The sequence below is a fragment of the Helianthus annuus genome, chromosome 10, assembly GCF_002127325.2.
Source record: "Helianthus annuus cultivar XRQ/B chromosome 10, HanXRQr2.0-SUNRISE, whole genome shotgun sequence".
Lineage (NCBI taxonomy): Eukaryota > Viridiplantae > Streptophyta > Magnoliopsida > Asterales > Asteraceae > Helianthus > Helianthus annuus.
This window is the reverse complement of record NC_035442.2, coordinates 9,836,559-9,863,316: the sequence shown is the minus strand read 5'-3', so window position 1 is coordinate 9,863,316 and position 26,758 is coordinate 9,836,559. Positions and strand designations below refer to the sequence as shown.

At 35.6% G+C, this 26,758-nt stretch overlaps 1 protein-coding gene and 1 long non-coding RNA gene across 2 annotated transcripts; one reads left to right on the top strand and one right to left on the bottom strand.

Annotated features, from left to right (window-relative positions):
• Nucleotides 1-3,453: 3,453 nt before the first annotated feature.
• On the bottom strand, nucleotides 3,454-12,010 carry LOC110883953 (WD repeat-containing protein WDS homolog). Its single transcript, XM_022131618.2, has 5 exons — nucleotides 11,808-12,010; nucleotides 8,265-9,004; nucleotides 7,991-8,092; nucleotides 4,427-5,062; nucleotides 3,454-3,841 (listed from the first exon to the last, which is right to left on the bottom strand). Exons 2-5 carry the CDS (start codon nucleotides 8,904-8,906, stop codon nucleotides 3,662-3,664), a joined length of 1,560 nt encoding a protein of 519 aa, XP_021987310.1. The 5' UTR covers nucleotides 8,907-9,004; nucleotides 11,808-12,010; the 3' UTR covers nucleotides 3,454-3,661.
• Nucleotides 12,011-23,007: 10,997 nt separating this feature from the next.
• On the top strand, nucleotides 23,008-24,889 carry LOC110880691. The gene is made up of 3 exons (XR_002559414.2): nucleotides 23,008-23,124; nucleotides 23,838-23,922; nucleotides 24,694-24,889. It is a non-coding gene; the product is annotated as an uncharacterized LOC110880691 (long non-coding RNA).
• Nucleotides 24,890-26,758: the final 1,869 nt, after the last annotated feature.

The following is a 26,758-nucleotide window of genomic DNA, read 5'->3' as shown; positions in this document are numbered from 1 at the left end:
AACTCCTTCCTGATAGACTTTAACCACCCTTCCTTATTACCGCCCCCCAATCCTCTCAGATTCACCGACATGACATTCATGATAACACCCCATTAATTCCTGGTGTGAAGATAACCTTTCTGAGCAATTCCGTATGATCAGTCAAATCGATACCAATCTGAGCCCCAATTCGGACCGTCTCCTCCACTTCCTTTTCAATGTTCGACCTAACCTCCGTCTCAACACCCCCCTGCTCCCCACCTCCCCCCTCTGGGACCGAGACTCCACCCCGTTCCTCCGCTGGAGGATCCTCCGCCACTGCACTAACGTTGAGATCCAGATTACCGTCACTACCATCTTTCTCCAGATGACAAGGCACCGCTCCTTCACCAACCCTCGATGTGAACCCGATGAAGCCAAAACCAGGGGGTAGTCCTCAGGCTCAGATCTCACTCTCTTGTTGGGCCTTAGAGAACCAGGAGAGACTTCTAAAACATTATACGAATTTGACTGGCCCAGCTTACTTCTTGGGCCCAATCTAGACCTCCTAAGCCTTTTATTACGACCCAAATCTCCTGTTCCCACAATAAAATTAAATCCATGCTTTTCCGACGGATGGAACGAGTGGCCCCCATTACCGATATCCTCCTCGGGACCCCCACCTTCTCTCTCTTCTTGCATGCACTCCTCGTTCACCTGGGAATTCCCACCCCCCCATAATGATATCAATGTCCCCATGCATCTTGGAACCAAGACCTTGAGAAATACGACCGTTAACCTCCGGTGACTCCTCAACTCCCCCTATCCCAACCGACGCTTGGGACACCCCGGCACCGGAAGGCTGCACAACTTCCACCGGAGGAAATTCTGACGATGGGAACGTATCAGACTTCGACTCAGAGAGTCTCTTCAAGCAATCAGGCACCCATACCTCAAGGTCTTCCTCAATACCAACTCTGAACGATCTACCTTTCCAACTCAACACAGCTTCATCTAAGATCCTTTTGTGCTGACCAACCAAAACCCCAACTAAAACAACCGACAAATCTTGATCTTCCTCAACTTCTTTTGGAACATGAAGCACCTTGACAAACACCTCACCCACTTGACTAAGAACATCAGTATCGAACAAGTGCAAAGGAACGCCAGTTAATTTCAACCAAGCAACCCTCTCAAAGGGTAGAGTTTGTCTTTTCCATAAATCCAACTTAGAAAACCATGGTCCCCATATATTCTTACCATTCAAAAACTGTTTAGCCGACTCCTCTTCATGAAAGGAAATTAAAACCGAAAGGCCACCGATATACTGAACGTTAGCTACTATAATTTTAGCAACAGCAAGAAGTCTGTCAATATCCACTAGGGTTTCCAGGTCCACCACTCTTCCCACTACCGCCAAACCTTGACAGCCCTTGAAAGCTTCCACCCTATCAGGAACTATAATAATCTTTTCGGCAACACTCGGGTCAGCCACCGGACTACCCCCCGAATATCCAGCAGGACCACTCCCGGAATTAGAAGCTCCCACCACGTCCTTATAACTCCTAACGTCTCTGACAGGGAAATTATCTCCTACAAAATTCTGGCCTGGGGTTCTAGACATCTTCCTCGGACCTTTCTTCTCAGCCTCAATCTCTGAATTTTCCAAAGCGAATCTAGCTACGTTGATCCTGAGCTTAAACTCCCCCATCTTGACCCTACCAAGATTTCCCAGCAACTCCTGTATGTCCCTCACTCCTGAAAAGGAAACAAAACCAAATCTGCTTCCCTGTTTGTCCCTTTTCCTAGCCACGTACGAGCCCGCTACCTCCCCATACGATTCCATACACCTCCTCAGCTCCCAAGGGGTGCAACCCTCAGGGAGGTTCGAGACAAAAAACTTAACCTTGCTTCCAAAAAGACTCCTCCTATCAGCCATTTGCACTAACCCCCACACGAAAGACACAGGCACCTCGTTTACATTTTACTGTAAATATACAAATTAGGCTAAATGGTATGAGGAACATTAGTTGGGTCATTAATGCCACATAGGATCATTAATGGATTGTTACACCATCCTTTCCTTCATCCACCATGGTTGGCATGGATTAAACCATGGCAACCATGAGCCTACTTTCCTTTTTCAATTATTCATTTTCCTTTTCTACAAAAATAAATTAAAATAGGAAGATAGTGGTTTGGGTCATGACCACACCCTTAGTAGTGTTTGGTATGAGGGAATGAGAGGTGGAATGGAGTGGATGATTACGAGGGAATGAAGAAAAGGATGTTTGGTTGGTCAATGGAATGGAATCACCCATTCTAAAAGGCATTCCATTACCTCAAAATCATTCCTTCCACCCCCCATGTTTTTTTTCCATTCCATTCCCTCTTGCACCATTCATCAACAACACCACAACCCACCACCTTCGCCAAAACCCACCACCACCACCACCCACTACCGAGGCCATCGCCGCCACCCGCCACCACCAGCACCCACCACCGAGGCCATCGCCGCCACCCGCCACCACCTCACCCGACAGCTACCGCCGCCGCCGCCACCCACTCGTCACCGTTATCGCCCACAATCGTGACCAACCGCCAACGCCACTCGCCGCAACCGCCCACCACCATCGTCAACGCCACCACCACCGTCACCACCAACCGCCGTCGTCGCCACCACCCACTGCCACCTCTGCTGCCACCCACCACCAACAGCCACCTTGCCGCCACCACCACTCGTCGTCACCGCCACTCGCCGCCACCACCACCACCACCACCCATCGCCACCACCGACACCCACCACCGCCACCTATAACCACCCACAATTACTACCACTGACCACCACCACCACCACCACTTATTTTATTACTCCGTTTTTTTTTTTTTTTTTTTTTTTTTTTTTTTTTTTTTGCCTACCGAACAATACACAATAATAATTCATTTCATTCACACATGGTAACCAAACAAGACATGGAATGGTAATGGTCCATTGCATTCCATCGTCCATTCCATTACCTCGTTCATTCAATTCCTTCGTCCATTCCATTACCCCATACCAAACAGACGCTCGGCCTAAAGAATGCCGGAGCAACCTACCAGAGGGCTATGACGGCCATCTTCCATGAGATGATGTATAGACTATGTGGATGACATAGTAGTCAAATCCAAGACAAGGGTCAATCACATAGAAGTCCCCCCGATTAGTCTTCGAGAGGTAAAATCAAACTCATGGGTTGGTTAAGCTGAGTGAACTGCCTAGGCGGTTGACTAGGCCTTTGCCTTGGCATATAGCCATGTTGGCCTTGATTTGGTGGAGACGGGCGAACCCGCTGAGACTGTGGTAAGGTTAGGGTAGTGATTTTGAATGATGGATAAGAAGTGAATGACATGGCGCCGATGTGGAGGATCATGGTGACCATGAGGGTCATGACCACACCCTATAGCCTTAGTCGAAAACAACATAAAAATCATATAAATCAAAATCAACATATATACAGAAATAACTGAACTTACATTCACATAAACTACTCATATAAGAAAATATCAACCCTACAAAATCAAAAACTTATTTATTAAACTATAAAACAAACAAAAAGATGCAACAAACTATGAACCAAAATGCAAGAAGTCAAAACAGATTGCTGCACAAATACTATGTATCAACAAAAAACATAAAGAAAACAAAACATGTTTTGACCAACTATAATCCTTTGCTACATGCCTTCTCTGACTGCGGGCCCCATATGCGAATCGTTTGATCATCGCTGGCAGATGCTAGCATTTGATGTCTCTTGGGGTTCCAGCTCACACAGTTTACCGTCATTGAATGGCCGGAAAGCACCTCGACTGGATCAGAAATACGCCTATTCCAAATATAAACCTGCAGGTCGGGCAAGGGGTCAAACGGTCAATGCAGGTAATTCGGATTTGACCGAAAAGGCAAAAACACTTTTGTGTCCAAAAGGTTTAAAATGCCATTTTCGTCCCTGAGGTTTGGCCAGTTTTGCGACTTTCGTCCAAAGGTTTATTTTTCCGCGTATGGATCCAAAAGGTTTGAAATCTTGCCATTTTCATCCGGCTAGTTAACTCCATCCATTTTTCTTCGTTAAGTCAGGGCTATTTCCGTCTTTATTGTTAACTTAAAGGGCAATTCGGTCTTTCACTTTATGTACAAGCATTTAGCATAATGTACAAGTATTCAAAAGACCGAATTGCCCTTTAAGTTAACAAAAAAGACGAAAATACCCATGACTTAACAAAGAAAAATGAATGGAGTTAACAAGCCAGATGAAAATGGCAAGATTTCAAACCTTTTGGATCCAGATGCGAAAAAACAAACCTTTGGGCCAAAGTTGCAAAACTGGCCAAACCTCAGGGACGAAAATGGCATTTTACTCAAAAATAAATTTCGGAGGTTTTATGCGAATCCGACATGCGGGGGTGGGGGTAGGGTACAGAGGCATACCTGTGAATTCTCACTGCCACTAGCAATAAACATCCCATTCGCGCCACCAAAGCAAGAACGTATCACATACTTATGTTGCCGATGCCCTTTATACCTCAACGGTTTTTCAAAGCACCCTTCAACATCCCACATATGAATCTCTTGACTGTTTAAACTAACAATCAGATATTTACTATCTCCCGAAACCGAAAGAGACGTTATCGGATGCTCTTCGGAAATAACCCGTTCGGTATTCATGCCCACGTTTAATATCCGAATATCACGATCTGAAAAGATACTAATCAAATACTCTCCGTTCGGGGTAACCGCGATATCCGAAATTTTCGGCATCCTTATTCCTCTCCACGCCTTTATCTCATTCCCTTCACAATCCCACATGCATATGCCCTTTTTCGGGTCGGAACTACCGCAAACGAGTCGGTTTGAGTCCGGGAACCACGCACAAGAGCTGACTAGGAACCCGTTGTCGCCAAACGTGTGCTTACATGTACCGGTTTCTACGTCCCAAAGCCTAAGGACTTCTGAGTTGCCACATGTCAATAGCATTGTGTCATCTGGGCTCCATGCTACGAAAGAAACGGGATTTTGGTGACTTTTTAATGTATGTTCTAGAACCAATTTGGAATCTTCTAGTACCTGCATCAACAAAATTTCAATCATACGGTTTAATAAACGAGGTACTTTCGTGTTTTCTGCTTACTTGTTTCCTTAAATGCATAACTATAAGGACTTCCCACATGATTAAAAATATAAACAATTTGACTATATATATTTAAGAACATAATCCCTGCGTAAGAAAAGTTGACCCCTCTCCAAGATGATATCATAAAGGTTAAAGAGAAACGATATGTCAGACCTTTGTATTAATATTAAATTATGGATAGATAATTAGATATTAGTCTTCAAATTAACAGAAGTATTTTAATTAGGCAGGAGTTTCATATTGAGATTAAGAGGAGGGTGTGCAGTTATTTTAATTAGTTTCAATATATTTGATTATCATGATTCAATAAATAGGGGTTAGGAGTTAGGAATATTATGTATTCAGATTCATTTAATTAAAAAATACAGAAAATCAATCTGCTGTTCGTTTGTTTTCATTACAATACTAACAATCAGCGGCGCGGGTACATTGCAAACATCGAATGGATTAGTCCAAGCGTTATGTAATGCATTAACCAAATGAAAATTTCAAAGTTGAGGTGTAAAAATGGAGTAATAGCACAAGGTGTAAAAACGTAAAGTTTAAAACTTGACGGGGAGGTGCAAGGAATAAAAATGCAAAGTTTGAAACTAGAGGGGTTGGTGGCGTTAAAAATGGAGTAACAGTCTGTGCAGGGAGTAAAAATGCAAAGTTTAAAACTTGAGGGGTTGGTGGCGTTAAATATAGAGTAACAGTCTGTGCAAGGAGTAAAAACGCAAACTTTAAAAGTTGAGGGGGTTGGTGACGGAATTCAAACTTGAGGGTTAAAAGGCAAATTTCAAAGGTTGAGGGGGTGTAAAATGAAGTAATAGTGCATGGGTTAAAAATGAAAATTTTAAAAGTTGTTATAAAATTGTAAAATGGAGTAATTATCTAGGGGTTAAAATCGTAATTTTCAAAAGTTGAAGGGTGTAAATACAAAGTAATACTATAGAGGTTAAAATTGAAAGTTTTTAAAATGAAGGGTGTTGGTGGTAAATTCCACCGACGTGTTTTAAGAGATACAAGAATTTGCACTTGGGTCCTATCACAATGTAGTCAAGATTTAAAGTATAATGAAATTTCAGTTTTCCTAAATCAGATCAAGAGACTGCTCATGTTTAAACATCAAATAATCACGGTTAACCGAATTAAAATTTCGTAAAGGAGATTTAAGTTATAACATGGATGTCTACTCATTGGTTGTAAACTTGTAATGTTGTATTAGGGTTGAAAATATTCAAAATATATGAACAAGTTTCTGCAGTGTGTCAGATTGGTCGTTAGTGTCGAACCGAACACATATGTCTCACCTGAATCGGCAGTTGGAGGCACTCAAGCCACTATGAGATTAAGTGCCCAACTCCCTTGTTGTGCATACTTAAGAAGTTTAAATTTCCTGAACAATTGAACAACAATCAGTTTCCTAAAACTGGTACATGAAAAAAGATAATATGAAACAATATATTATGCATTCATATTTTATCCCAGTTTTGGAGAACTTGATTACAGTCATTTATTTACCGGTTATACGTCATGTGGGCCAATAACACAAGAGCAACAAGAAGTTGTAAGTAATAGTTGAAGTAGATATTATATGCTTGTTTCAAACTACTGTTTTGGAGATATGGAATAAAAGAATTCAAGACGAAAAGAAGTGGCATTTCCATTTATGCATATATTCATTCAGGATTTCATGTAATTATCTATATAATATATATAATCAAATTTAATGCTTTTCAGAACACATTTACTGTTAAATGAGAAATACTTGTTTTGAATTCCAGAAGATAAGCTGCCCTAAAGCTTATACTGTTGACAGTTTTACGGTCAAGAAGACGATTGATATTTTGGGATTAATTAGTTTTTTAACATGATTCATTAAGTAACAATAAGATTTAACGATATGAGAAGAACGTGTTATATCTATCAGTACACTTGTTTTGTTCCTGATTCTCTAGAGGTAGTTTAAAATTAGAGTAAATTACTTTTTGAGTCCCTTTGTTTTAGTGATTTTAACCACTTGAGTCCAAAATCAAAAAGTTCAACGTCCTGAGTCCCTAACCGTTCATTTTATAACGTTTAGAGTCCAATTTTGTTCATTTTATAACGTTTTGGGTCCAGTTTTATTAAAAAAAATTGGACTCAAAGGGTTAAAATTTGGACTCAAAAGGACTGAAATGGTTATAAAAAAAAAGCGTTTAGGGACTCGGAACGTTAAACATTTTGATTTTGGACTCAAATGGTTAAAACCACTAGTTATAAAAAAAAGAGCGTTTAGGGACTCAGAACGTTAAACATTTTGATTTTGGACTCAAATGGTTAAAACCACTAAAACACAAGGACTCAAAAATTAATTTACTCTTCAAATAAATAATCCATAATTCTCAACTGACATGAGAAGAACCGGATTCCATTAAGAAACCCCGTTAAACAAATGCTGCAGATACCAGGTCTAGAACTCTAGATAGCATGTTGATAATATTGCAGGTTCTCTTAGAACAAACATTTACCAACGTGTTACGTGTCAGTATAACATATAAGCAACTTGCGTCAGTAAACATGGATAGTAATTAGTATTTAACATCCATCATTCACTCATTCTTCATAAGCACAAAGGTATCACACGATGGAACGATGAAAGCCCCCCTATAATACAACATACAATAGTATAACCAAACAGGTAAGTCAAGTATCAAAAGAGGACGATTGGTAGTTTCCATGATATCAACAAAAAGTACACGTGGAATGTTCTCCGCACAGTCAAACAACTGATTATAATGAGCAAATACGAGATTTTGTTTGTTTTTCCTTGTTTCTATTTTTAACATATAATTCAACAATTGTCCACATATCAATTTTGTCAAGGATGTAATATTTACCTTCCATATAATGGCTGTACAATCACTTGATGAAGATGCTAAATAGTTCCCATTGTTAGAGAACTGAACAAACCACACTTCATTCTTGTGGGCAGACAAAATCTGAAACATTTGCAAAGAAAAATTAATTCACACACACAAGTTAATACTAAATATCCCCTGATTAAATTTACATAATATTTGGGACAATCTATCATGTGAGACCATTTAAAAATAATTAAACAATATAAATTTTTATCATATAACAAGTGGTTTATAGATTGAACTTACACACCTGGACAGTTTCCGTCGGGAGTTGATCCCGACCACATCGATGATCCTTATAGATTGATACTGGATCAAGAGAATTGTGGTAGATGCAAGAATTAACTTGAGATGCAGCCACCGTTTCAACCAAGTGTTCCAATCGTTTATCAGGCACGGTGATAGGTGGTGGAATCACTTGTTCCAATTCATTTATAAGATATTTTCTCAATTCTTGAAAACCGTTGTCGTCATGAACTTTATTCGTACCGAGTGAAAGCAGACCAAAAGCAAGCATGTGCACTTTCTCTCTGCCCACTTTCAATTTTGAAATCTGTTTACGCAAAAGGGATAAAGCTAAAGAATCGTCGCCTTGGCCCAAACACTCCACAAAGTACTGTTTAGAAACAAGAAATAACGCAGTGTCCCTTTGTTCATCTGTCAGTTCTTTTATCCCGTAAAGGTTATCGATACAACCCTCCCAATCAGCACCAACGACCAACGATTCAAGCAGCTTAAATTCAGAAGATTTGTACGAAATCCCGGATTCTGACTCCAAACAACTTGCAGATTTGTCATAGCCTAACGAATACAGACACTGAATAAGAATCCTTACAAATTCATGTTTTTTTATTACTCCTTTAGAACCAATCATTGTCGTTGAATTCTCCATTAATGAACAAATTCTTTCTATTGTCCAAGATTCTCATACCACCCACTTGCCACTAACCAAAACACGTAGCAACTCAACTGCCATTATGATAATAAAAACTGCATAAAAAATAAAACAACCTATGAGAGATTTATTTAATATCTATATTAGGTAACATGCAAATAGCTCATATTTTGTAATTATATGACAAAATTTAAGATTGAGTTAAATACCATTTTAGTCCCTGTGGTTTGGGCCATTTTGCCAGTTTAGTCCAAATGTTTCATTTTTCGCATGTGGATCCAAAAAGGTTTCACCGTTGCCATTTTAGTCCACCGGGTTAACTTCATCCATTTTTTTGTTAACGAGAAGGGCAATTCAGTCATTTTATATGTAATTTTGTTAACTAGTAGGGCAATTTGGCCATATAAAATGACCGAATTGCCCTTCTCGTTAACAGAAAAAATGGATGAAGTTAACCCAGTGGACTAAAATGGCAACGGTGAAACCTTTTTGGACCCATAGGCGAAAAATGAAACCTTTGGACTAAACTGGCAAAATGGCCCAAACCACAGGGACTAAAATGGCATTTAACTCTTTAGGATTATAATTTTACGAAAAAGGTTACCAAAAGATTGTTTGTTCGTCAGCGATATTGGAATGTATATCAGGCTACGGTTTCTAGTCATAGTTATTAAAGGCGGTAGGCGCACTCAAGGCGCATAGGCCTCGCCTGGGGCTTAGGCGCAAAGCGCAAAAAAAGCGAGGGCCTAAGAAAAATAAAGCGCATAATGAAAAAGAATTAAAAATATATTATGTATTAGAAAAAGAATATTATTCTTCAAACAAAATAAACAAAATCTATTATATAACACTTTATATCATCTATTTAGTACCAAAAGTTCTAAAATATTAGTGTATTAGGGTAGACAAGTAGTTTTCCATAGATAAAAGTAGAAATCTGGCTAGAATCTTGTCAGAATTTAGAGAATTTGGACGGAATGTGTGCCTGAACCGACAACTCAAGAATTAAAGCGCAATTTCCTCGACTTAAAGCGCAACTGCCTCGCCTCGCCTGAAAAATGGGCCTAGGCGCAAGAGGCGATGGCTTTTAACAACTATGTTTCTAGTATGAGCCTACATGCCCATTAGGTTTATTGAATTTCCTGGTAATGTCTATTAATGGTAAAAGTAGCATATCCAGTCATGCAATTCAGTGTTTCATATTTTTACAAACAATAATCGGTTAAACGGAGTTTTCATCTTCGGTTATATTTCTCTGAATTCTACAAACATTTCGCATCAGAATCAAACAAATATTTGGTAACATAAAGCTAGGTTAACCTAAATCCATAACTTTTGGAACGATACACTTAACTTTGAATACGAAAACATAATATTAGATTTTAATAAAACAAAACGATCATCATGGAGATATGGTACACATGTTGAATCCAGAAGATTCTGACTGAAGCAATAATACATGTTGAATCAAATATATTCTGATTAAAACAATAATTCCCCTCAGGGGCGGAACTTATGTATATTGAGCCGTAGCACGGGCTACGGCTCAACCTTTTATTGGTAGTGTAAAATAATTTTTTTTTTCGGTTTTTATACCAAGAATACCCTTGAATAACTACGAGGACACCCCTAAAAAAAGTTTGTAAGCTCAAATCATTTGAAAATAATAAGCCCAGATCCCAATTGCCCAATATGTTAGCCCAAATCAATTGAAGATCATAAATAATAAGCCCAATTGCCCAATATGTTAGCCCAAAATAATAAAAGATTGTAAATAATTGCCCAATTGCCCTGAAGTTTTAATGCACGGCAAGGCACAACTACGAGGATACCAATCAATTGAAAAGTCTGTGGCTCGTGACTCGCTCGAAAAAAGTTCGAAAAAAGCTCGGTTCGAAGTCAGCTCGGTTTTAAACGAGCTGAAACGAGCAGGCTCGGCTCGGTTTGTAAACGAGCCAAGCCCGAGCCAAGGTAGGTTCGATTCGTGGCTCGCTCGATAGTTGGCTCGTTAGCTCGCTCGTTCAAATTAAACTCAAATTATATATGTTTGTGTATTCTAATATATTTAAGAAATGTTTAATTAGTAACATGGTTATTTTTTTATCGAAAGAAATAGATTGTTAAGCTATAGTCATAATTAATAATATTGATTTAAAAAATTATATATATATTAGGGTAAGTAACATAGAATCTTTTCTTATTCGTTTATATATAGTTTGCACAAAATTACTATTCTATTAGCCTAAATAATGTTCTATTGATTGTTTTTTGGTTTTATGTATATCATTATGTGTAAAAAAATACAAAAATATAATTTTTTAAAGAAATGAGCCGGCTCAACGAGCCACGAGTTGGCTCGAGCTTTTGACAAGCCGAGCCTGAGCACAACTTTCCAACTCTCTAAGAAAAATAAGCTGGCTCGGCTCGATTCGATTTTCAAATGAGCCGAGTCTGAGCCCACCCTGGTTCGGTTCGGCTCGGCTCGTTTATTGTCGTTTTTTTAATATTGTAAGATTGCATGGTGAAATTTTTTTTTGGGATACCCCTGAGTTAATGTTCTAGTTCCGCCACTGATTCCCCTAACACATACACATTATTCATGTGTCAACATCCTATAAGGCTATAATCAGCTACTGTAAAATCTACTTACATTATAAATTTAATATTTCAATCACTGAGGATATAAATCATATAGTCAACCAGCTGAAATTCATCCTGATACAGTTATAAGATTGAAATCAATAGATAGCGTTGACCTAATGTTCGTTCCTACTTACGTTAATCAATTCTACTAAAAATTCAAACAATCACCGAAAAAACGAACCGATAAATTGACAATAAATACATCGATCAATGAAACGAATGATAACACGTGAAAATTGAATTGATTTGAGGTACCTTTGGTCGATTGAATTGCGATTAACGTGCGAAATTGCGGATTATCGGTGAATTCAATGTCGCGATAGCTGAATCAGTGAAATTAGTGAAACCCTAGGTGAAATTGGGTGACGAAAATCCGGTGGATTAAGGTGAGATCGGTGACTGAGAGCGTGGAGACGGAGGTTAATCTGAATTTTGTTTGTAACCTTTCATTTTTCAGATGCGTTTTAATTTATTTTATTTGGATAATTTTCGGTGACAACTGACAAGGACGTATAACGTTTTTAACTTACGCTCATTCCCTCATTAACTTAACGAGGGATAAGAAAAGAAAGTAAAAGTGAGAAAGGAAAGGACGAGAAAGGAAAATAAAAGATGTCTTTCCCATCATTTCCCCTCAAATCGGAAAGAAAGAAAAACTAAAGAATTTAGCCTAGTTTTCCTTTCATTTCCTATATTTTCCTTCCTTAAAGGAAACTCGGGAACACGACATGTTTTATTTTCCTTTATTTTCCTCTCTTAAATGAATCTTAAATGAAACTCTGGAACACAAAATATTTTTACTTTCTTTTTGTTTCTTTTCCTTTCCTCTATTACTAAACTCTGGAACACAATGTTAGTGATACAGGGGGTGTTTGGCCCAGTTCTTTTATTTAATAAGCTATTTTTAAGTGTTTGAATTAGCTTATATTCTACAAGTTGATAATTAATAATTAATCTTTAGTTGTTTGTTAAGTTATTTTGTATTATAGGAAGGGGTATAATATCATTATGTGTAATGAGTAAAAAACCATCTTCTTCAAATAAGCTAAAAAACCATGTTCCCATAAGCTTCTTGGAATTAGCTTATATAAGCTAATAAGCATAAGCTTAAAAAGCTAAACCAAACACCTATTGGTGCTTATTTTGTTAAAATAAGCTAAAAAGGCTATAAGTTTACATAAAAAAGCTAGGCCAAACACCCCCTAAGACCACCCGTAGTTGGGCGGTATTTTTGAAAAAAATTGAAAAAAAAAGCCCCCCCCCCCTCCCATTACACTAAGCGTTTTGGGGCATTATTTTTGAAAAAAAAATTGCCCAAGCGTTATATGTAAAACGCCTACAATGGTTTGTGGAATGGTTGACTGGGTTTGACCCACCAATGAGAAACTAGTATGTTTTTTTTAATGATTGGAAGGGGCATTATTTGGGCATTATTCCCACTACGCCACTTTTGCAATAACGCCCCATGCTGACTGGACTGCCACGTGTCGAATAATGCCCCATGGTGGGGGCATTATTTGGCACTACACATGGTCTAAGACCGCCCGTAGTGGGGCGTTTTTTTTTTTAAAATTCAAAAATAACGCTCCAAAACGCCCCGCCTACCATTACGGTAGGCGTTTTTGGGTGTTATTCTCGAGAAAATTTGTTGCCGGCGTTTTAATTAAAACGCTTGTTCCATTCTTGACCAACCAATCAACAACCACAACGGCTAGTTAACGGCTAGCTGATTTATTTATTTATTTATTTTAAACCTTTTTCCCATATGTATATATATATATATACAAACACAATCAAAACTCATTCATTTTCAACCAAAACTCTCAAAAACTCTCTAAAAAAATACAACTATTTTATAAAAAACTTGATGGATTCTCCTAGTTCTTCATCCATGGTAAATTTTTACTACAACGAGTATTTTGCGGATGGCGATGGTTCGACCGATGAAGAGCTTGAGCAAGAGGCGGTTACGAGTGCTTGTCAACTAGCGGTGAGATATGTCAAGCATTCTCGTCGCCCCCAAGCAGAAAAAAATAAAAGAGGTTATATTGAACGAGACCGACGCGCGGCACACAATCGTTTGATGAAAGATTATTTTGATGAGGCGCCGACATTTTCGAACGAATTTTTTAGGCGTCGTTTCCGAATGAGTAAGCGGTTGTTTCTACGCATAGTCAACGACTTGGAAGCCAACTACGTTTATTTTAAACAAAAACCGGATGCGAGAGGAGCACTTGGATTTACCGGTATCCAAAAGTGTACGTCGGTGTTACGAATCCTTGCTTATGGTAACACTACCGACATCAACGACGAGTATCTAAAAATGGCGGAGAAAACAACACGAGACAGCTTGGAGCATTTTTGTCGCGGTACAATTCTTATACTTTACTTTTATTTTTTTTTTAAACGACGACTATGTTTACAATTATTTTTTTTTTGAAGCTTATGTTTGTCTATATTTTTTTATAAAGGTATAATTAATGTGTACGGTGCGCGTTATCTTAGAACGCCCACATGGGACGACCTTCAAAAGATCTACGAGGTACATAATGTTGAGCATGGTTTGCCTGGTATGATCGGGAGCATAGATTGCATGCATTGGCGTTGGGATAACTGCCCGATTGCATGGCGAGGCCAACACACACGTGGTGACCAAAAAGAACCCACTATTATTCTTCAGGCGGTTGCTTCACAGGACCTTTGGGTTTGGTCGGCTTATTTTGGCGTGGTCGGGTCATGCAATGATATCAATGTTTTTGAACAATCTCCCTTGTTAGAGAAGTGGATTTCTGGCAAAGCTCCAAAAGCGTCGTTTTACGCAAATGGAAACTACTACCCTCATGGATATTATTTGAGCGACGGAATTTATCCCAGGTATTCGATTTTCGTGAAGACGTATAGTGATCCTATTGATGAAAAAAGAGCATACTTTAAAAAGGTTCAAGAGTCTTCACGAAAAGACATTGAGAGATGCTTTGGGGTTCTTAAACAACGCTGGCAATATTTGAGAAATCCTTGTCGTGCATGGAGCAAGCAAAAAATGAGAGATGCTATGTACGCTTGTATAATCATGCACAACATGATTTTGGAAGACGAAGGAAAGGCGATATGCCAGAATTATGTGCCAGAAGCCGTTGAAGAGGAGCATCCACATGCGACAATGGAAGAAAGAGTGAATAATGCGCGAGAGTTGCGTTACGAACCGTACCATTCCCAGCTAATGGTTGATTTGGTACACCATGCATGGTCGGTTCGGTATGTACCACCTGAGGGAGAGGAAGAAACGGAGGACGAGGAAGATGAAGTTGGCGAGGGTGAAGAAAGCGAAGACGAAAACTAGTGTTTTTTTTTTGTTTTTTTTTAATTTAATCGGATATTTTTTTTTATTTCTAGTATTGTATTTTTTTTTTAATTTAATGAAGTATTTAAAGTTAAAAAAAAATAATTGTGAAATGATTAAATGGGGGTTATTGACATAATGCCCCACTACGCTACTTTTGCTATAATGCCCCAACGCTGACTAGGATGCTACGTGTCGGATAATGCCCCATGGTGGGGGCATTATGTTGGTTCACCACTACACATGGTCTAAGTATGACTATTTTATGTTTCAACCTGCATAATATTGATTCATATAGGGTTGATTTCGTGGTGAAACTGGAATTGGAATTTGCGAAGGAATTAAATATTTATTTCAAATTTAGGTTTTTTTGTTTTATAGAATAATATAGGATTTGAATGAAATTGGAACGTGGTATTTAAGTGTTTATAAATTATATATCTAGGTCTAAGCCAGCCCATTTTTACAATTCAATAACATAACTAGGATAAAGACCCGCGTGCGTTGCGTCGCGGGGCTTTTTGAGTTGAACACATAATATGATGCTAAAGAACCATAGCAAAAAGCACACATATTTATAAATTTCAGTTCGCGCAAACTGTAATCAAGTGCAGGTCAATGAAATGGGCTAGATCAAAAAATATTAATGTTACAAAATCATAACAAAAACTAAGAATAAATTTATAAACTGTAGGGTTCTTGCAAATAGGGATGAGCTCGGTACCGACCGGTACCGAAAATTCCCAAAAGTGGGTACCGGTACCGAAAATTCCCAAAAGTGGGTACCGGTACCGAATATACCCAGTACGGTACGGTTCGGTAGCGGTATTTGAGGGTAAAAACCGGTAAATACTGGTACCGTACTGTATCGGTACCGAAATATCTCAAAAGTCAGTACCGAATCGGTACCAAAAGTGTACCCGGTTCGGTAAATTCGGTACCGGTACCGGTTCGGTACATAGTAGAAAATCATCTTACAAAGCATAATGCACACAATACAACTCCTATTGCACAACATTGTTGAAAAATGATAGTATATAAATATGTAGTTATATGTTATTAACGGACGATGTAGTATGATGCAATAGGAGTTGCATCTAGTAACTTTGGAGTAGTTATAACTTATAAGCATGGTTTTTAACCAAGATCAGAGGCGGATCCAGCCCACTCAGGAACCCAATGTGTTAGGAAAAAACGGAAAAAATTAGTGAGAACTTCGTAGAATTTAGAAAAAATTAGTGAGAATTAAAGAGAATTTACCAAAAGAAACACATTAGAATAAAATTCTGCATCCGCCACTGCCAAAGACCGGACTAGTTAACTCAAGAACCGAAGATCACACCAGCTAGATCGGAACCAAACACCTTGTCGGTTTGGTTCAAAGAAATTTTATAAGTGTTCTTACTTTGAATAATCGCAACAAAAAAGGGGTTTGTAGTTAAATTCAACCTAAATATTATGAATGTGTCTTAAATTGTTTTGGCATTAGACCTTTGGAGTTTGAGGTCTCCCTGGAAGCAACATTTTTTATCCTTTAGGATAGAGGTAAGACTTGTTTACATCTCACTTGACTCTATGAATAGGTTGACTATTTGTGAGATTATAATGGATATGGTGGTGGTTGTATAAATTTGTGAATGTTATGGTTGTTGTAATGGTTGATTACTTGATTGTTTGTTTTGTAAAATGGGTGTATGAGCTTTCGGTTTTACCTTCTTCTTTTTATAATTGAACAACACTTGTCCAACTTTAACTCTTCCCTCTGCAGAACACAGAGAATCATCAAAGTGATGATCTCATAACAAATCTAACATGAAAACTATAAGTTCACGAATGAGACATGTGAGAGAGTGTGAAAAACATTTTGTGAATGACCAGATTGTGAAGGCCTTCGCATATATATATTAGCTGCAATCCTAAGTCCATTAGCCTGCTCCAAAGCCCAACAATCAGCTGCAAGCCCAAGAATGCCAGCCCATTCCAACCAGCCACCATTAGGCCCAATAAAATGTATTTCCTTACAAAATAAAAAAGAAAACATATAAAAAATATAATTTCCTACGTATACAAAAAGAAGCTAGGGGAATAGTGTCACGCAGCTCATATAAAAAAAAAAAGAAGTTAGGGAAATAGTGTCTCGCAGCTGCGTGGCACTTCTCTATTCGACCAACCGTTTTATTATTTTATGTTCGTTTTAAAATTACGGTTTCATCCTTAATTTAAAATAAAATTACGTTTTTGCCCCCACTTCAAAATAAAATTTTGTTTTTGTCCCTCGCTCAAAATTACGATTTTGCTCTCGGTTCAAAATTTTGATTTTATCCCCAGATTTCAATTACAATTTTGGCCCCAGCTCAAAAAAAATTTTTGCTTTTGCCCCAAACTAAAAATGACGATTTTGCATTTTCACCCCGTTTCAAAAATTACGATTTCGCCTTTAGTTTCAAATTATGTTTTTGCCCGGTTCAAAATAAAAGTATGCTTTTGTCCTTTTCCCTCAGTTAAAAATTTTGATTTTGCCCCAGTTCAAATAAAAAATATAGTTTTGTCCCCAGCTTAAAATTACGACTTTGCCCTTAGTGCAAAGTGATATTACGATTTTGTCTCTGGTTCAAATTTATACCATTGCCATCACTTTAACTTTTGGCAAATTACGATTTGACCCAAGTCAACAAATAGAACTTTGCCCTCAGTTCAAATTACAATATTGCTATCGTTTTAATTTTTTTAGCAAAACTATAAAAGTGTTTTTTAATTGGTTGTCTGGATTTAATTTTTTTCCATGTCAAGGAGCTGCCTAACAACCGCTCATTAATCCTGACAAACTAAAGTTTTGCCCTGAGCTCAGAACTACGGTCTTGTCATCGTTTTAGTTTTTTTTCCTAATAAAACTATAATAGTGTTTTTTTAATTCATTGATAATTATTCGGCCATCGCCCCGCAACGCGGGCGGGGCATCAACTAGTTCTTATACAAACCGGATTAAAATAATCCCGCGAAAAAAAGATAACATATAAAAATAATAATTATTATACAAACCGGATCTATACTATATAATAAAAGAAACCTGATTTGGGACACGTGTCATTCAATGAGGGCATCAATAATTTAGAGATAAATTTTAAATTTTAAATTAAAAAGATTTAAATATTATATTAGAATTTTATTTTGATTTGAAATTATTAAACAAAAACCCATAAAATTAATAACCATGTGTATACGAAATATCTACAAAAGTAAATTGCAGTGTCGAAGTTTGATAATCATAAAAAACAATTAGTTATTTATATTATCTGATTAAGTGTAATCTTAATAAATAACTTTAGTGTTAAAAACTTTTTAAATTTTTAATGCAAGTATATTATTATAATCTTAATAAATAAATTTGATATTAAAAACCTCTTATAATTTTAATACAAGTATTTCATTACTGGGTTAGACCCCGTGTATTACACGGGTTGAATAAATGTAAATTTATATATTAAATAATAAAAACTTATATCTTTATGAACCTTGTATATTGTACGGGTTAAATAAATGTAATTTTATACATCAAATAATAAAAAAGTTATATCTTTAAAAACCATGTGTATTACAGAGATCAAATAAATGTAATTTTGTATACAAAATACTAAAAACGTCGTATCTTTTTACTCTTCATATGCTATGCATATTATCTATGTCACATAGAAAACATCATGTTTTTTAGATAAGTTTACCATGTCAAATAAGTAATATGCATATTATCTATGTCACATAGAAAACATCATGTATTTTTAGATAAGTTAGATATATGTGTTTTAAAACAAGGCAAACTCTTTACATACATATTTTTTCCTATTGTAACTAAGATGTAGAGGTCTGTGAAATGTATCTTCACATTCGGAATGTCATAACTTTGTTTTTTTAAATTTAGACTTACTTAGTTGTCGTATGGTGTCTCACGTCTTTATTTTTATTTTTTCACTTATATATATGTTTTATTGGTTCAATTGTACATGTAAAGTATTACACTATACATAGTATTTTCTCAACTATAGTTAATTGGTTTTATTGATTCAATTTTTGTCTATTCATTTACATTACTTTTATCTGTCTAAAAGTCTCTTTTCAGACCTTTCAAATGGTATGGGACATATTACATTATCAATAGTTTTTATTGGTTTCCTTACTAATTGTGATAAAAGTAATTATTTCGTACAATTCATATTGGTTTATAGCTTTGAATACGAGCATACCTTATATTAATGTTAATGATAGTGAAAGTGAGGAAACTATATTTGGATGGTAGAAAATATAATATTATGCCAACATTAACCCGTCAGAATAATCTATTATCAGATAAAATCAGACACGTTACCTTTGAACAAGAAAATGTCACAATAAATATTAGTAGTGGTACAAAATTTTAAGTTCCTATGACAAATCCTAAAACAAATAATAGATCATATTATTATGAATGGCTATACAGACTTCAATATTTATTTCGTATTTGGTCTGCATATTACTCTATATTATATATACTTAGATCATATTATGAACATATTTTTTTTTATTTCACATTATAATTATGATTCACCCCGTGTATTACAGGGGCAATAACCTAGTTAAAATATATGACATTTTAACACTTTGACTAAGGATACCGGATTAAAATATATGACATTTTAACACTTTGACTAAGGATGGTAATGGGTCTGGGTCGGGTTCGGGTAGGGTATTGGTAATCCCATACTTATACGGTTATACCCGTTTGTAAAATCGTGTCCCATACCCAACCCAATACCCGTTGGGTAATTACCTGTCAGGTATCTGGTATACCCGTAGATATCGGGTATACCCATTAATTTGTTAAAATATTTACATTGGGGTTTCCAGATACATTTTTTTTACAATTATAATTATTATATACTAGGTTAGAACCCCGTGTATTACACGGATTGAATAAATGCAATTTTATACCAAATAATAAAAAATATGTCTTTAAAAATCTCGTTTATTACACGGGTTGAATAAATGCAATTTTATATATCAAATAATAAAACAATATATATTTAAAAATCTCGCTTATTACATTGGTTGAATAAATGTAATTTTATATATTAAATAATAAAAAAGTTATATCTTTAAGAACCCCGTGTATTGTACGGGTTGAGTAAATTTAATTTAATATATTAAATAATAAAAAAGTTACATTTTTAAGAACCTCGTCGAGCTAAGGAGCGAGACTAAGTTCGACCGTTAGGGAGACTAAAGCGGGAGGCTGGGTTATACGGATTGAACACATGTAATTTTATATACCAAACAATAAAAAGTTATATATTTATAAATCCTATGTATTATATGTATTGAATAAATCTAATTTTATATACTACATAATAAAAAAAGTTATATTTTTAAAACCCCGATTATTACACGAGTTACATAAATGTAATTTTGTATAGTAAAAAATAAAAATGTCATATCTTTAAAAAACCTCATTTATTACACGGGTTGAAAGAATCTAATAAAATTTATATCTTAAAAAAAACTAACCGATATACTCGATATATGATGGATGGGGTGATTGTTCTTATAAATGTCACGTAAACATAGTGATTACCGTATTTGAGTATTTGAGTTGAGAATTGAATACGAAAATATAAGTATAGAACCAATAAACACCTTTTAAACATTTTTGAAATAGATTCTACCCTTAACTATTTTAGTTTAATAAAATAAATAAATCATTTAAATTAACTGAGTTAGGGATAAATGACATAACTTGCAAGGGTTTGCAAACATCGAGTACGTTTTCTGTAATTATTGAAGACAAAGAACACAATTTGCAATAAGTGACATACATAAAGGATGATTTTTGTAATTTACTCTATTTTAAAATATTATATATATTATCTCCTATATGAATTGTTTAAATTTATATTAAATTTAATTGTATAATTATCTTTTAATTGATATTAATTATCTATAAAAATAGATGGCTTCAATGAATGACAAGTGTCCAAAACTTGGTTTCTTTTATTATAGTAGATAGATTTAATTTATACAACAACTATTATAAATTAAAAACGTACATTACATAATATAAGTTTTATCATAAATAAATAATAACTTTATAATACTTATCTATATATATAATATATGAATAAAATGTGGGACACGTGTCCTCTCTCCTGGTGCAACCATTTTGATGTTTTGGCGGGAAAATGAGGGAAAACACGTATTTTGGCATTTGGATCCCGCACTGGGTATCCATACCCGTATTTTTGACCAGAGTATATAATGAATGATAAAACCCTAGATCTTCTAAAAAACAACTCCTACATCAATATATTTTCACTAAAAACAAATACTTTTCTCTCTCCTTTTCAATTAAATAATATTATCATTACATTTTTCTCTCTCCTTCACTCACAACCACTTTCAATATATATTAAAAAAATTATAGTGGGTGAACAGTGTCCCCTCAAATATACAGATGAACAGTAACATTTTCTCTCTCATCCACTCACAACCACTTTTTATACCCTTTATAATATAAAAACCCCCCTCACATATTTTGATGGATAGAATGTGAATGCTCTAATCACTCATTTTTCACACCGTCATCCCCAAAACCAAGATTTCCTGTGTAGATCATACCTTCTTGATTCATGAACCTCTTAAGCAACTAAATAACCCTAATTTTCATAGCTTAAGCTTGCATCTTCGATCTCTAATCGCAACGATCGTAATCTTGGTTTTTTGACTGTCACCGCCACGTTTTACAAACCATAGATATCAACACAGGTGCTTCTTCATTAATTGTTATTCTAACACTTCATTTTCATTTTGATTTTTAAGATTTCATTGATTTTAGATATCAATGTTTCTTCATTTTTTTTTCCAGATTCAGCATTTGTTTGAAGGTTTATCCGACCCGTTGATTTTCTCTCACATCTTAGTTCTTCCAGGCATGTTGATTTTGTATTTGATATGGATTTTATACCTTCATTCGATTCTTCTTGCTCTCAAACCCTAGATTGTATCTTCCCCTTCATGTTTCCTAAATGTGAGTTTTTCTTCTTTTTTCAATCAAACCCTAATTTCTAATCGCCTCCTGCATGTACTCTAGCCGTTTTACTCTTGGATCGAAGAAAAATTGGAAAATGTTTCAGTCATGCCAAATCGACAAGGAGCTAATTGGTAGAATAGTGGGCTAATTGAATCCACGAAGCTTACACTGTAAGTTTGTAACTAAATGGTTTCTAACTTTTGATTGTAAACAAACAATTGGCTGTACGAATTGTAGCTTAGGGTTTCGTTTTAAGACAATACGACAATAAACATTGTTGATAATCGATTTTATTGAACAGAATTATCACTTTGGAATATGGATTTCATTGTTAGGGTTTCAGATGATGTCGATTAATCAGTTCAGGTTCCTTTATATTAGATTGTATTAAAATGTGAATATTATGTTATACAGTTTCCGTTTTTCTTTTGTGGGATTATTTAAGATATGAAATTAGGTACTTGATATTGTTGAAAGAAATGCAAACGTAGATGAAATATATAAAAGACTTGGTGAGCTCTTGATGTTAAGGACTTGATAAGTATAATGACAAAAATTACATAACTAGAAAAATTATTGATGAAAGTTCTTTAAAATATTGACATACTTGCTGACATGATTTTTACATAATTGTAGAACTGGCACAATCGACGGTACGATGGTACATGGAAGGATGAAGGTGTTCTTCGATTAACAATCAGGTTTGATGTCTACCCTCATGTCTTTGTCAATTAAAGTCTGATTAGTCTTTTTACTAATTGAATTCATGAATATGTCACATTCGTCATCCGTTAGGTTCTGTATGGTGATGTTGTTTTGCATGGAATCTGTAAACCTGATTATTAAAGGTGTTTATGTGATGCGATTGAAGAATGGATTAGGTAGGATGTGGTTGAAGAATCTGTAAATCTGATTACCACAGGTGTTTATGATGTTGTTTCATTTGAATTCTTGAATATCTCACATTCAGTCATTGCTTTTTTGCATTGGTGTTGGCTGTTTAGTTTTTGGGTCTAGAAAACTTGGTTTGAAAGAGTCATTTTTCACAGTTTCATTTTTCATAGCAGGTTCTTAGCTTGATTATATCTTGTGATTTAAGGTAACATTATTGCTTGGCTAATTATTCCTCTTCTTCAATCATCGCCACCACAAACCTAGCTTCAAAAGATTGTCTTCAAGTAAGTTTATGGTTCTGACTTGTTGTTACGTACGTTTGATTTTGTAATTTTCATCTTCACCTTCAAAAATCTTGGTTTAGTTGATGTTAGGTTATGTGTAGACTAGAGTTAAAACAACAAACGTGAAGATGTAGACGAATTGTTTATACAAAATTTCTTTCAAAGAAGAACTTAAAATCAAATAAGGTTGGATTTGCTTCGGAGGTTGTTGAGGTGGTAAACAACTCTGACCCACGAAAATTAGGCGGGTTTGCTGTGAAATTGATTTTTCATGTGTATATTGTTTTCCTTTTACTTGAGGTGTATTTGATTCATATAACATTATCAGTTTTTCTGTCGAAGTTTACAATCGAATTGATTTTTTGACAGATGGTTTTGATGTATTATCTCTTAACAAATCAGTAAGGAAGCGACTGTGTTTCCATGGACTGACGTGTGTTAGAAAAGTCCAAGTTCATAGCCACCATGGCACCAGGAAAAAAATATAAAACAATTTTGCTGAAAAAGTTAGTTTTGTTAATAAACCATGAAATAAATCGGCAAAAAAGTCCTTTATACCCTCTGTTAAATTTGCTTGATCTGAAATATATTTGGTTCTTATCACACTAAGGGCTATTTTGGTACATGATTGTTGCGATTCTTGATTTTTCTTTATTATTTCCTCTGTAATCACGATAGTACATCATTGGCAGTGGTTTCGTTGTTCAATCTAGGTTGCACAGGATCTGTCATGTTCCTTCATGCCACCAATTTCATGTTCCACCCTTTCGCTCATCAAATTGCTATTCAATTTCTCAGGTTTACACTTATTCCCTACTCATTTCCTTTTTAATGTTTGATTTTTATTGGTGAATGTTTATTAAAGCTTATTGACTAATTTTGAACTCATGTGACTTATTCATTGGAAATTCGGAACTGAGCATGTATGAAGTTTAAGAATATCACTTGATGAAAATCAGATCTTAGATAAAGGCTCTTTTTAACAGTCCTTTTAGTCATGTTTTGTTTTTTTTTACCGTGAAAACGAATCTTTATTGCCACTCAAAAATCCATCCTTAGCAAGAAACTATGGGGCATCCCATACAAAATGAAAGGATACAACAACCAAAAACAAAAAAAAAAACAAAACAAACAGTACAAGACCCAGATCAAAGATCTAAACATCTACTTTGCTGAATTGTTTCCAGTTATCTCATAGCTCAAACAACCTTTGGGACGTCAAGTGCCAAGATTGTTTGAATACGAAAAAGTCATGTTTTGTTTAGCATTGAATTTCAAATAAGTTAGGATAAGTATGGTTTATTTATTTTAATGTGTCGTACTCCTAATTGGGTTAGGATTGGAGTTATTATAAATAGTCTGCTAGGGGCAGGGCTATTGTTTATGTTTTTTTTTTCGGTTTATTCATATTATGAAAGTGTCAATAAAAATTGAAGGAAATTAGGTGAAAAGGAAAAGTGCTCTTTGATGTTCAGTAAAATGGTAAACGATACTGGGGTGTCACGCATGGGTTAGCTGAGATTATGCCCGTTCTCATGCATTTTGATCTTAAACACAATGCTCATGCAGATGCAAATGTGAAGAACACTTTTAAATACATGATCAACAATCGCTTCTCGAGTGGGAATTACTCGCGTGATGAAGAGAGGAAAAGTGATGACCTTTTGTATTGGTGTCATGGAGCACCTGGAGTAGCCCTCATATTAGTCAAAGCTGCTGAGGTACTAAAAGGTGTCATCTTTGAGGGGATTATCCATCTTTTTTATCGTAAGTTTCCATAAAGCTACCCGAAACACTACTTGCAACTGATACAATAATAATCAGGTTGTGTTTCATTGCCCTTTTAACACTTTTAATTATACGCTGGGCTACTAAGTGCATCACTTCCATTGGCTATTAAGTGCTGGAGAAATGCTGCTAAACAGAACCGGTATGTTCAATTTCAACTAATTAATCGTACCCGTTTATACTTTTAATAATTTCTTATTTAATACAATAAAGATGAAACATATATTGAATCCGCCCTTGAACGGGTTGGCTTACGTGGTATGGTATCTACTACTTCTAATAAAACAAAATAATCTTAAGCCACATGTCACTAACTTAAGCCAATCATTGCCACGTGGCAATGTGATATTCCTGCTCGATTGATTTTGAGCGGCAATTCTTCTACTATCTTTTCCCTCACACGCTATTCTTTCATCCGCTTCAAACCCTAATAGTCATCTACTCTATGGCGATTTTTCAGAAAACCTAAATCTCATCCCGTCGCTTTTGAACATCGAATTAGGGTTTTTGACGAATACTTTCTTCTCCGCCGACGGTGCATATCTTCAAAATAATCTTCAAATCAAGGTTAGATCATCGTTCGTATGTTTGATTTTGATTGTTTTTATATTTGATTTTGTTCGTTCGTATGTAGGTTTCTGTCACTCGATTCCTTACAATCACCAACCATATTTCTCAGCCGTAATAGACATTGGGATTTTCAACGTTGGCGATTTCATCAGAGGATTTTATTTACATCGGTCTTATCTTGATCCTGGTATGTTTATCTGAATTGTTCAATTGTTTTTTCAATCCAAAATTTCTATAGATGTTGTTGATTTCATCCAGCAATTTTTTGAGAATTTTTTACTAAATGTTTGGCGTATTGATTTTACTTGACAGTCGGATATGTAAATGACACATAAAAAACGAGTATCAAATACTATGTAATGCATAATTAGTTGTTTAGTATGTTGTTCCACCCCTGCTCAAAAGTGATCTTGATATTTTATGATTTGCCAATTGAAGGCTGTTATTTGAATGCTATTGAACTGTTTAGTATGCTGTTGGAGCACAAAAAAACATTAAATATTAGAGGGTTTTTTTATTAAATGTTTCATGAATCAGTTTATCCTTTATGATTTGCAAATTAAGGGTTATTTTTTACTGTTATGGGAACTGTTTGCTATTTTCTTGGGAGCCAAAAAAAAAGCAATTTTCAAAGGATTTTTTTACTGGTGTCACTCTTCGATAGTGTTTGATGAACCAGTATCACTTGACTGTCTGATGCGCAAATAGCACATGAGAACGCGTATTTTATGTGACACCTACGCTTAGTACGTGGGTCCGCCCTTGATCAAAAGGGGTCTTTTTTCTTTAGGATAATAATATCATGGACAAATTCTCAATGATTTCTCAGCCTGTTTTTCGTCCTAGAAGATTCAAAGGATGACGTGCGTCAGTCAGAATATATCATCTAATTTTTTAGCTAATCGGAGTTCTGATACCTTTAAGTATTATCGGCCATGATACAAGTTTCTATTATACACTTTTTACACCTATTAAAGTGTCCTTTGGAAGGTAGAATATTTGCAGGGGAACAAAAATTAAAAGCGAAAGATGTTGTTTGGATAGTTTTATGAACAAACATCTTGCATGCTCACATAAATTCTAAAGATTATTCTTTGTACCATTTCAGGTTTGAGATTAAAGGCCTACAATGAATAACCGTACGACAAAAACTCAACAACTGCAAGAATAAATAGGTAAGGTTTGTTTTGTGACACTTTATAGGTGACAAATTGGGTGGGTTGGGTAAAGAAACAATATGTGTTTGGGTCAAAGTGGATAACTTTTTAGTGCCGGT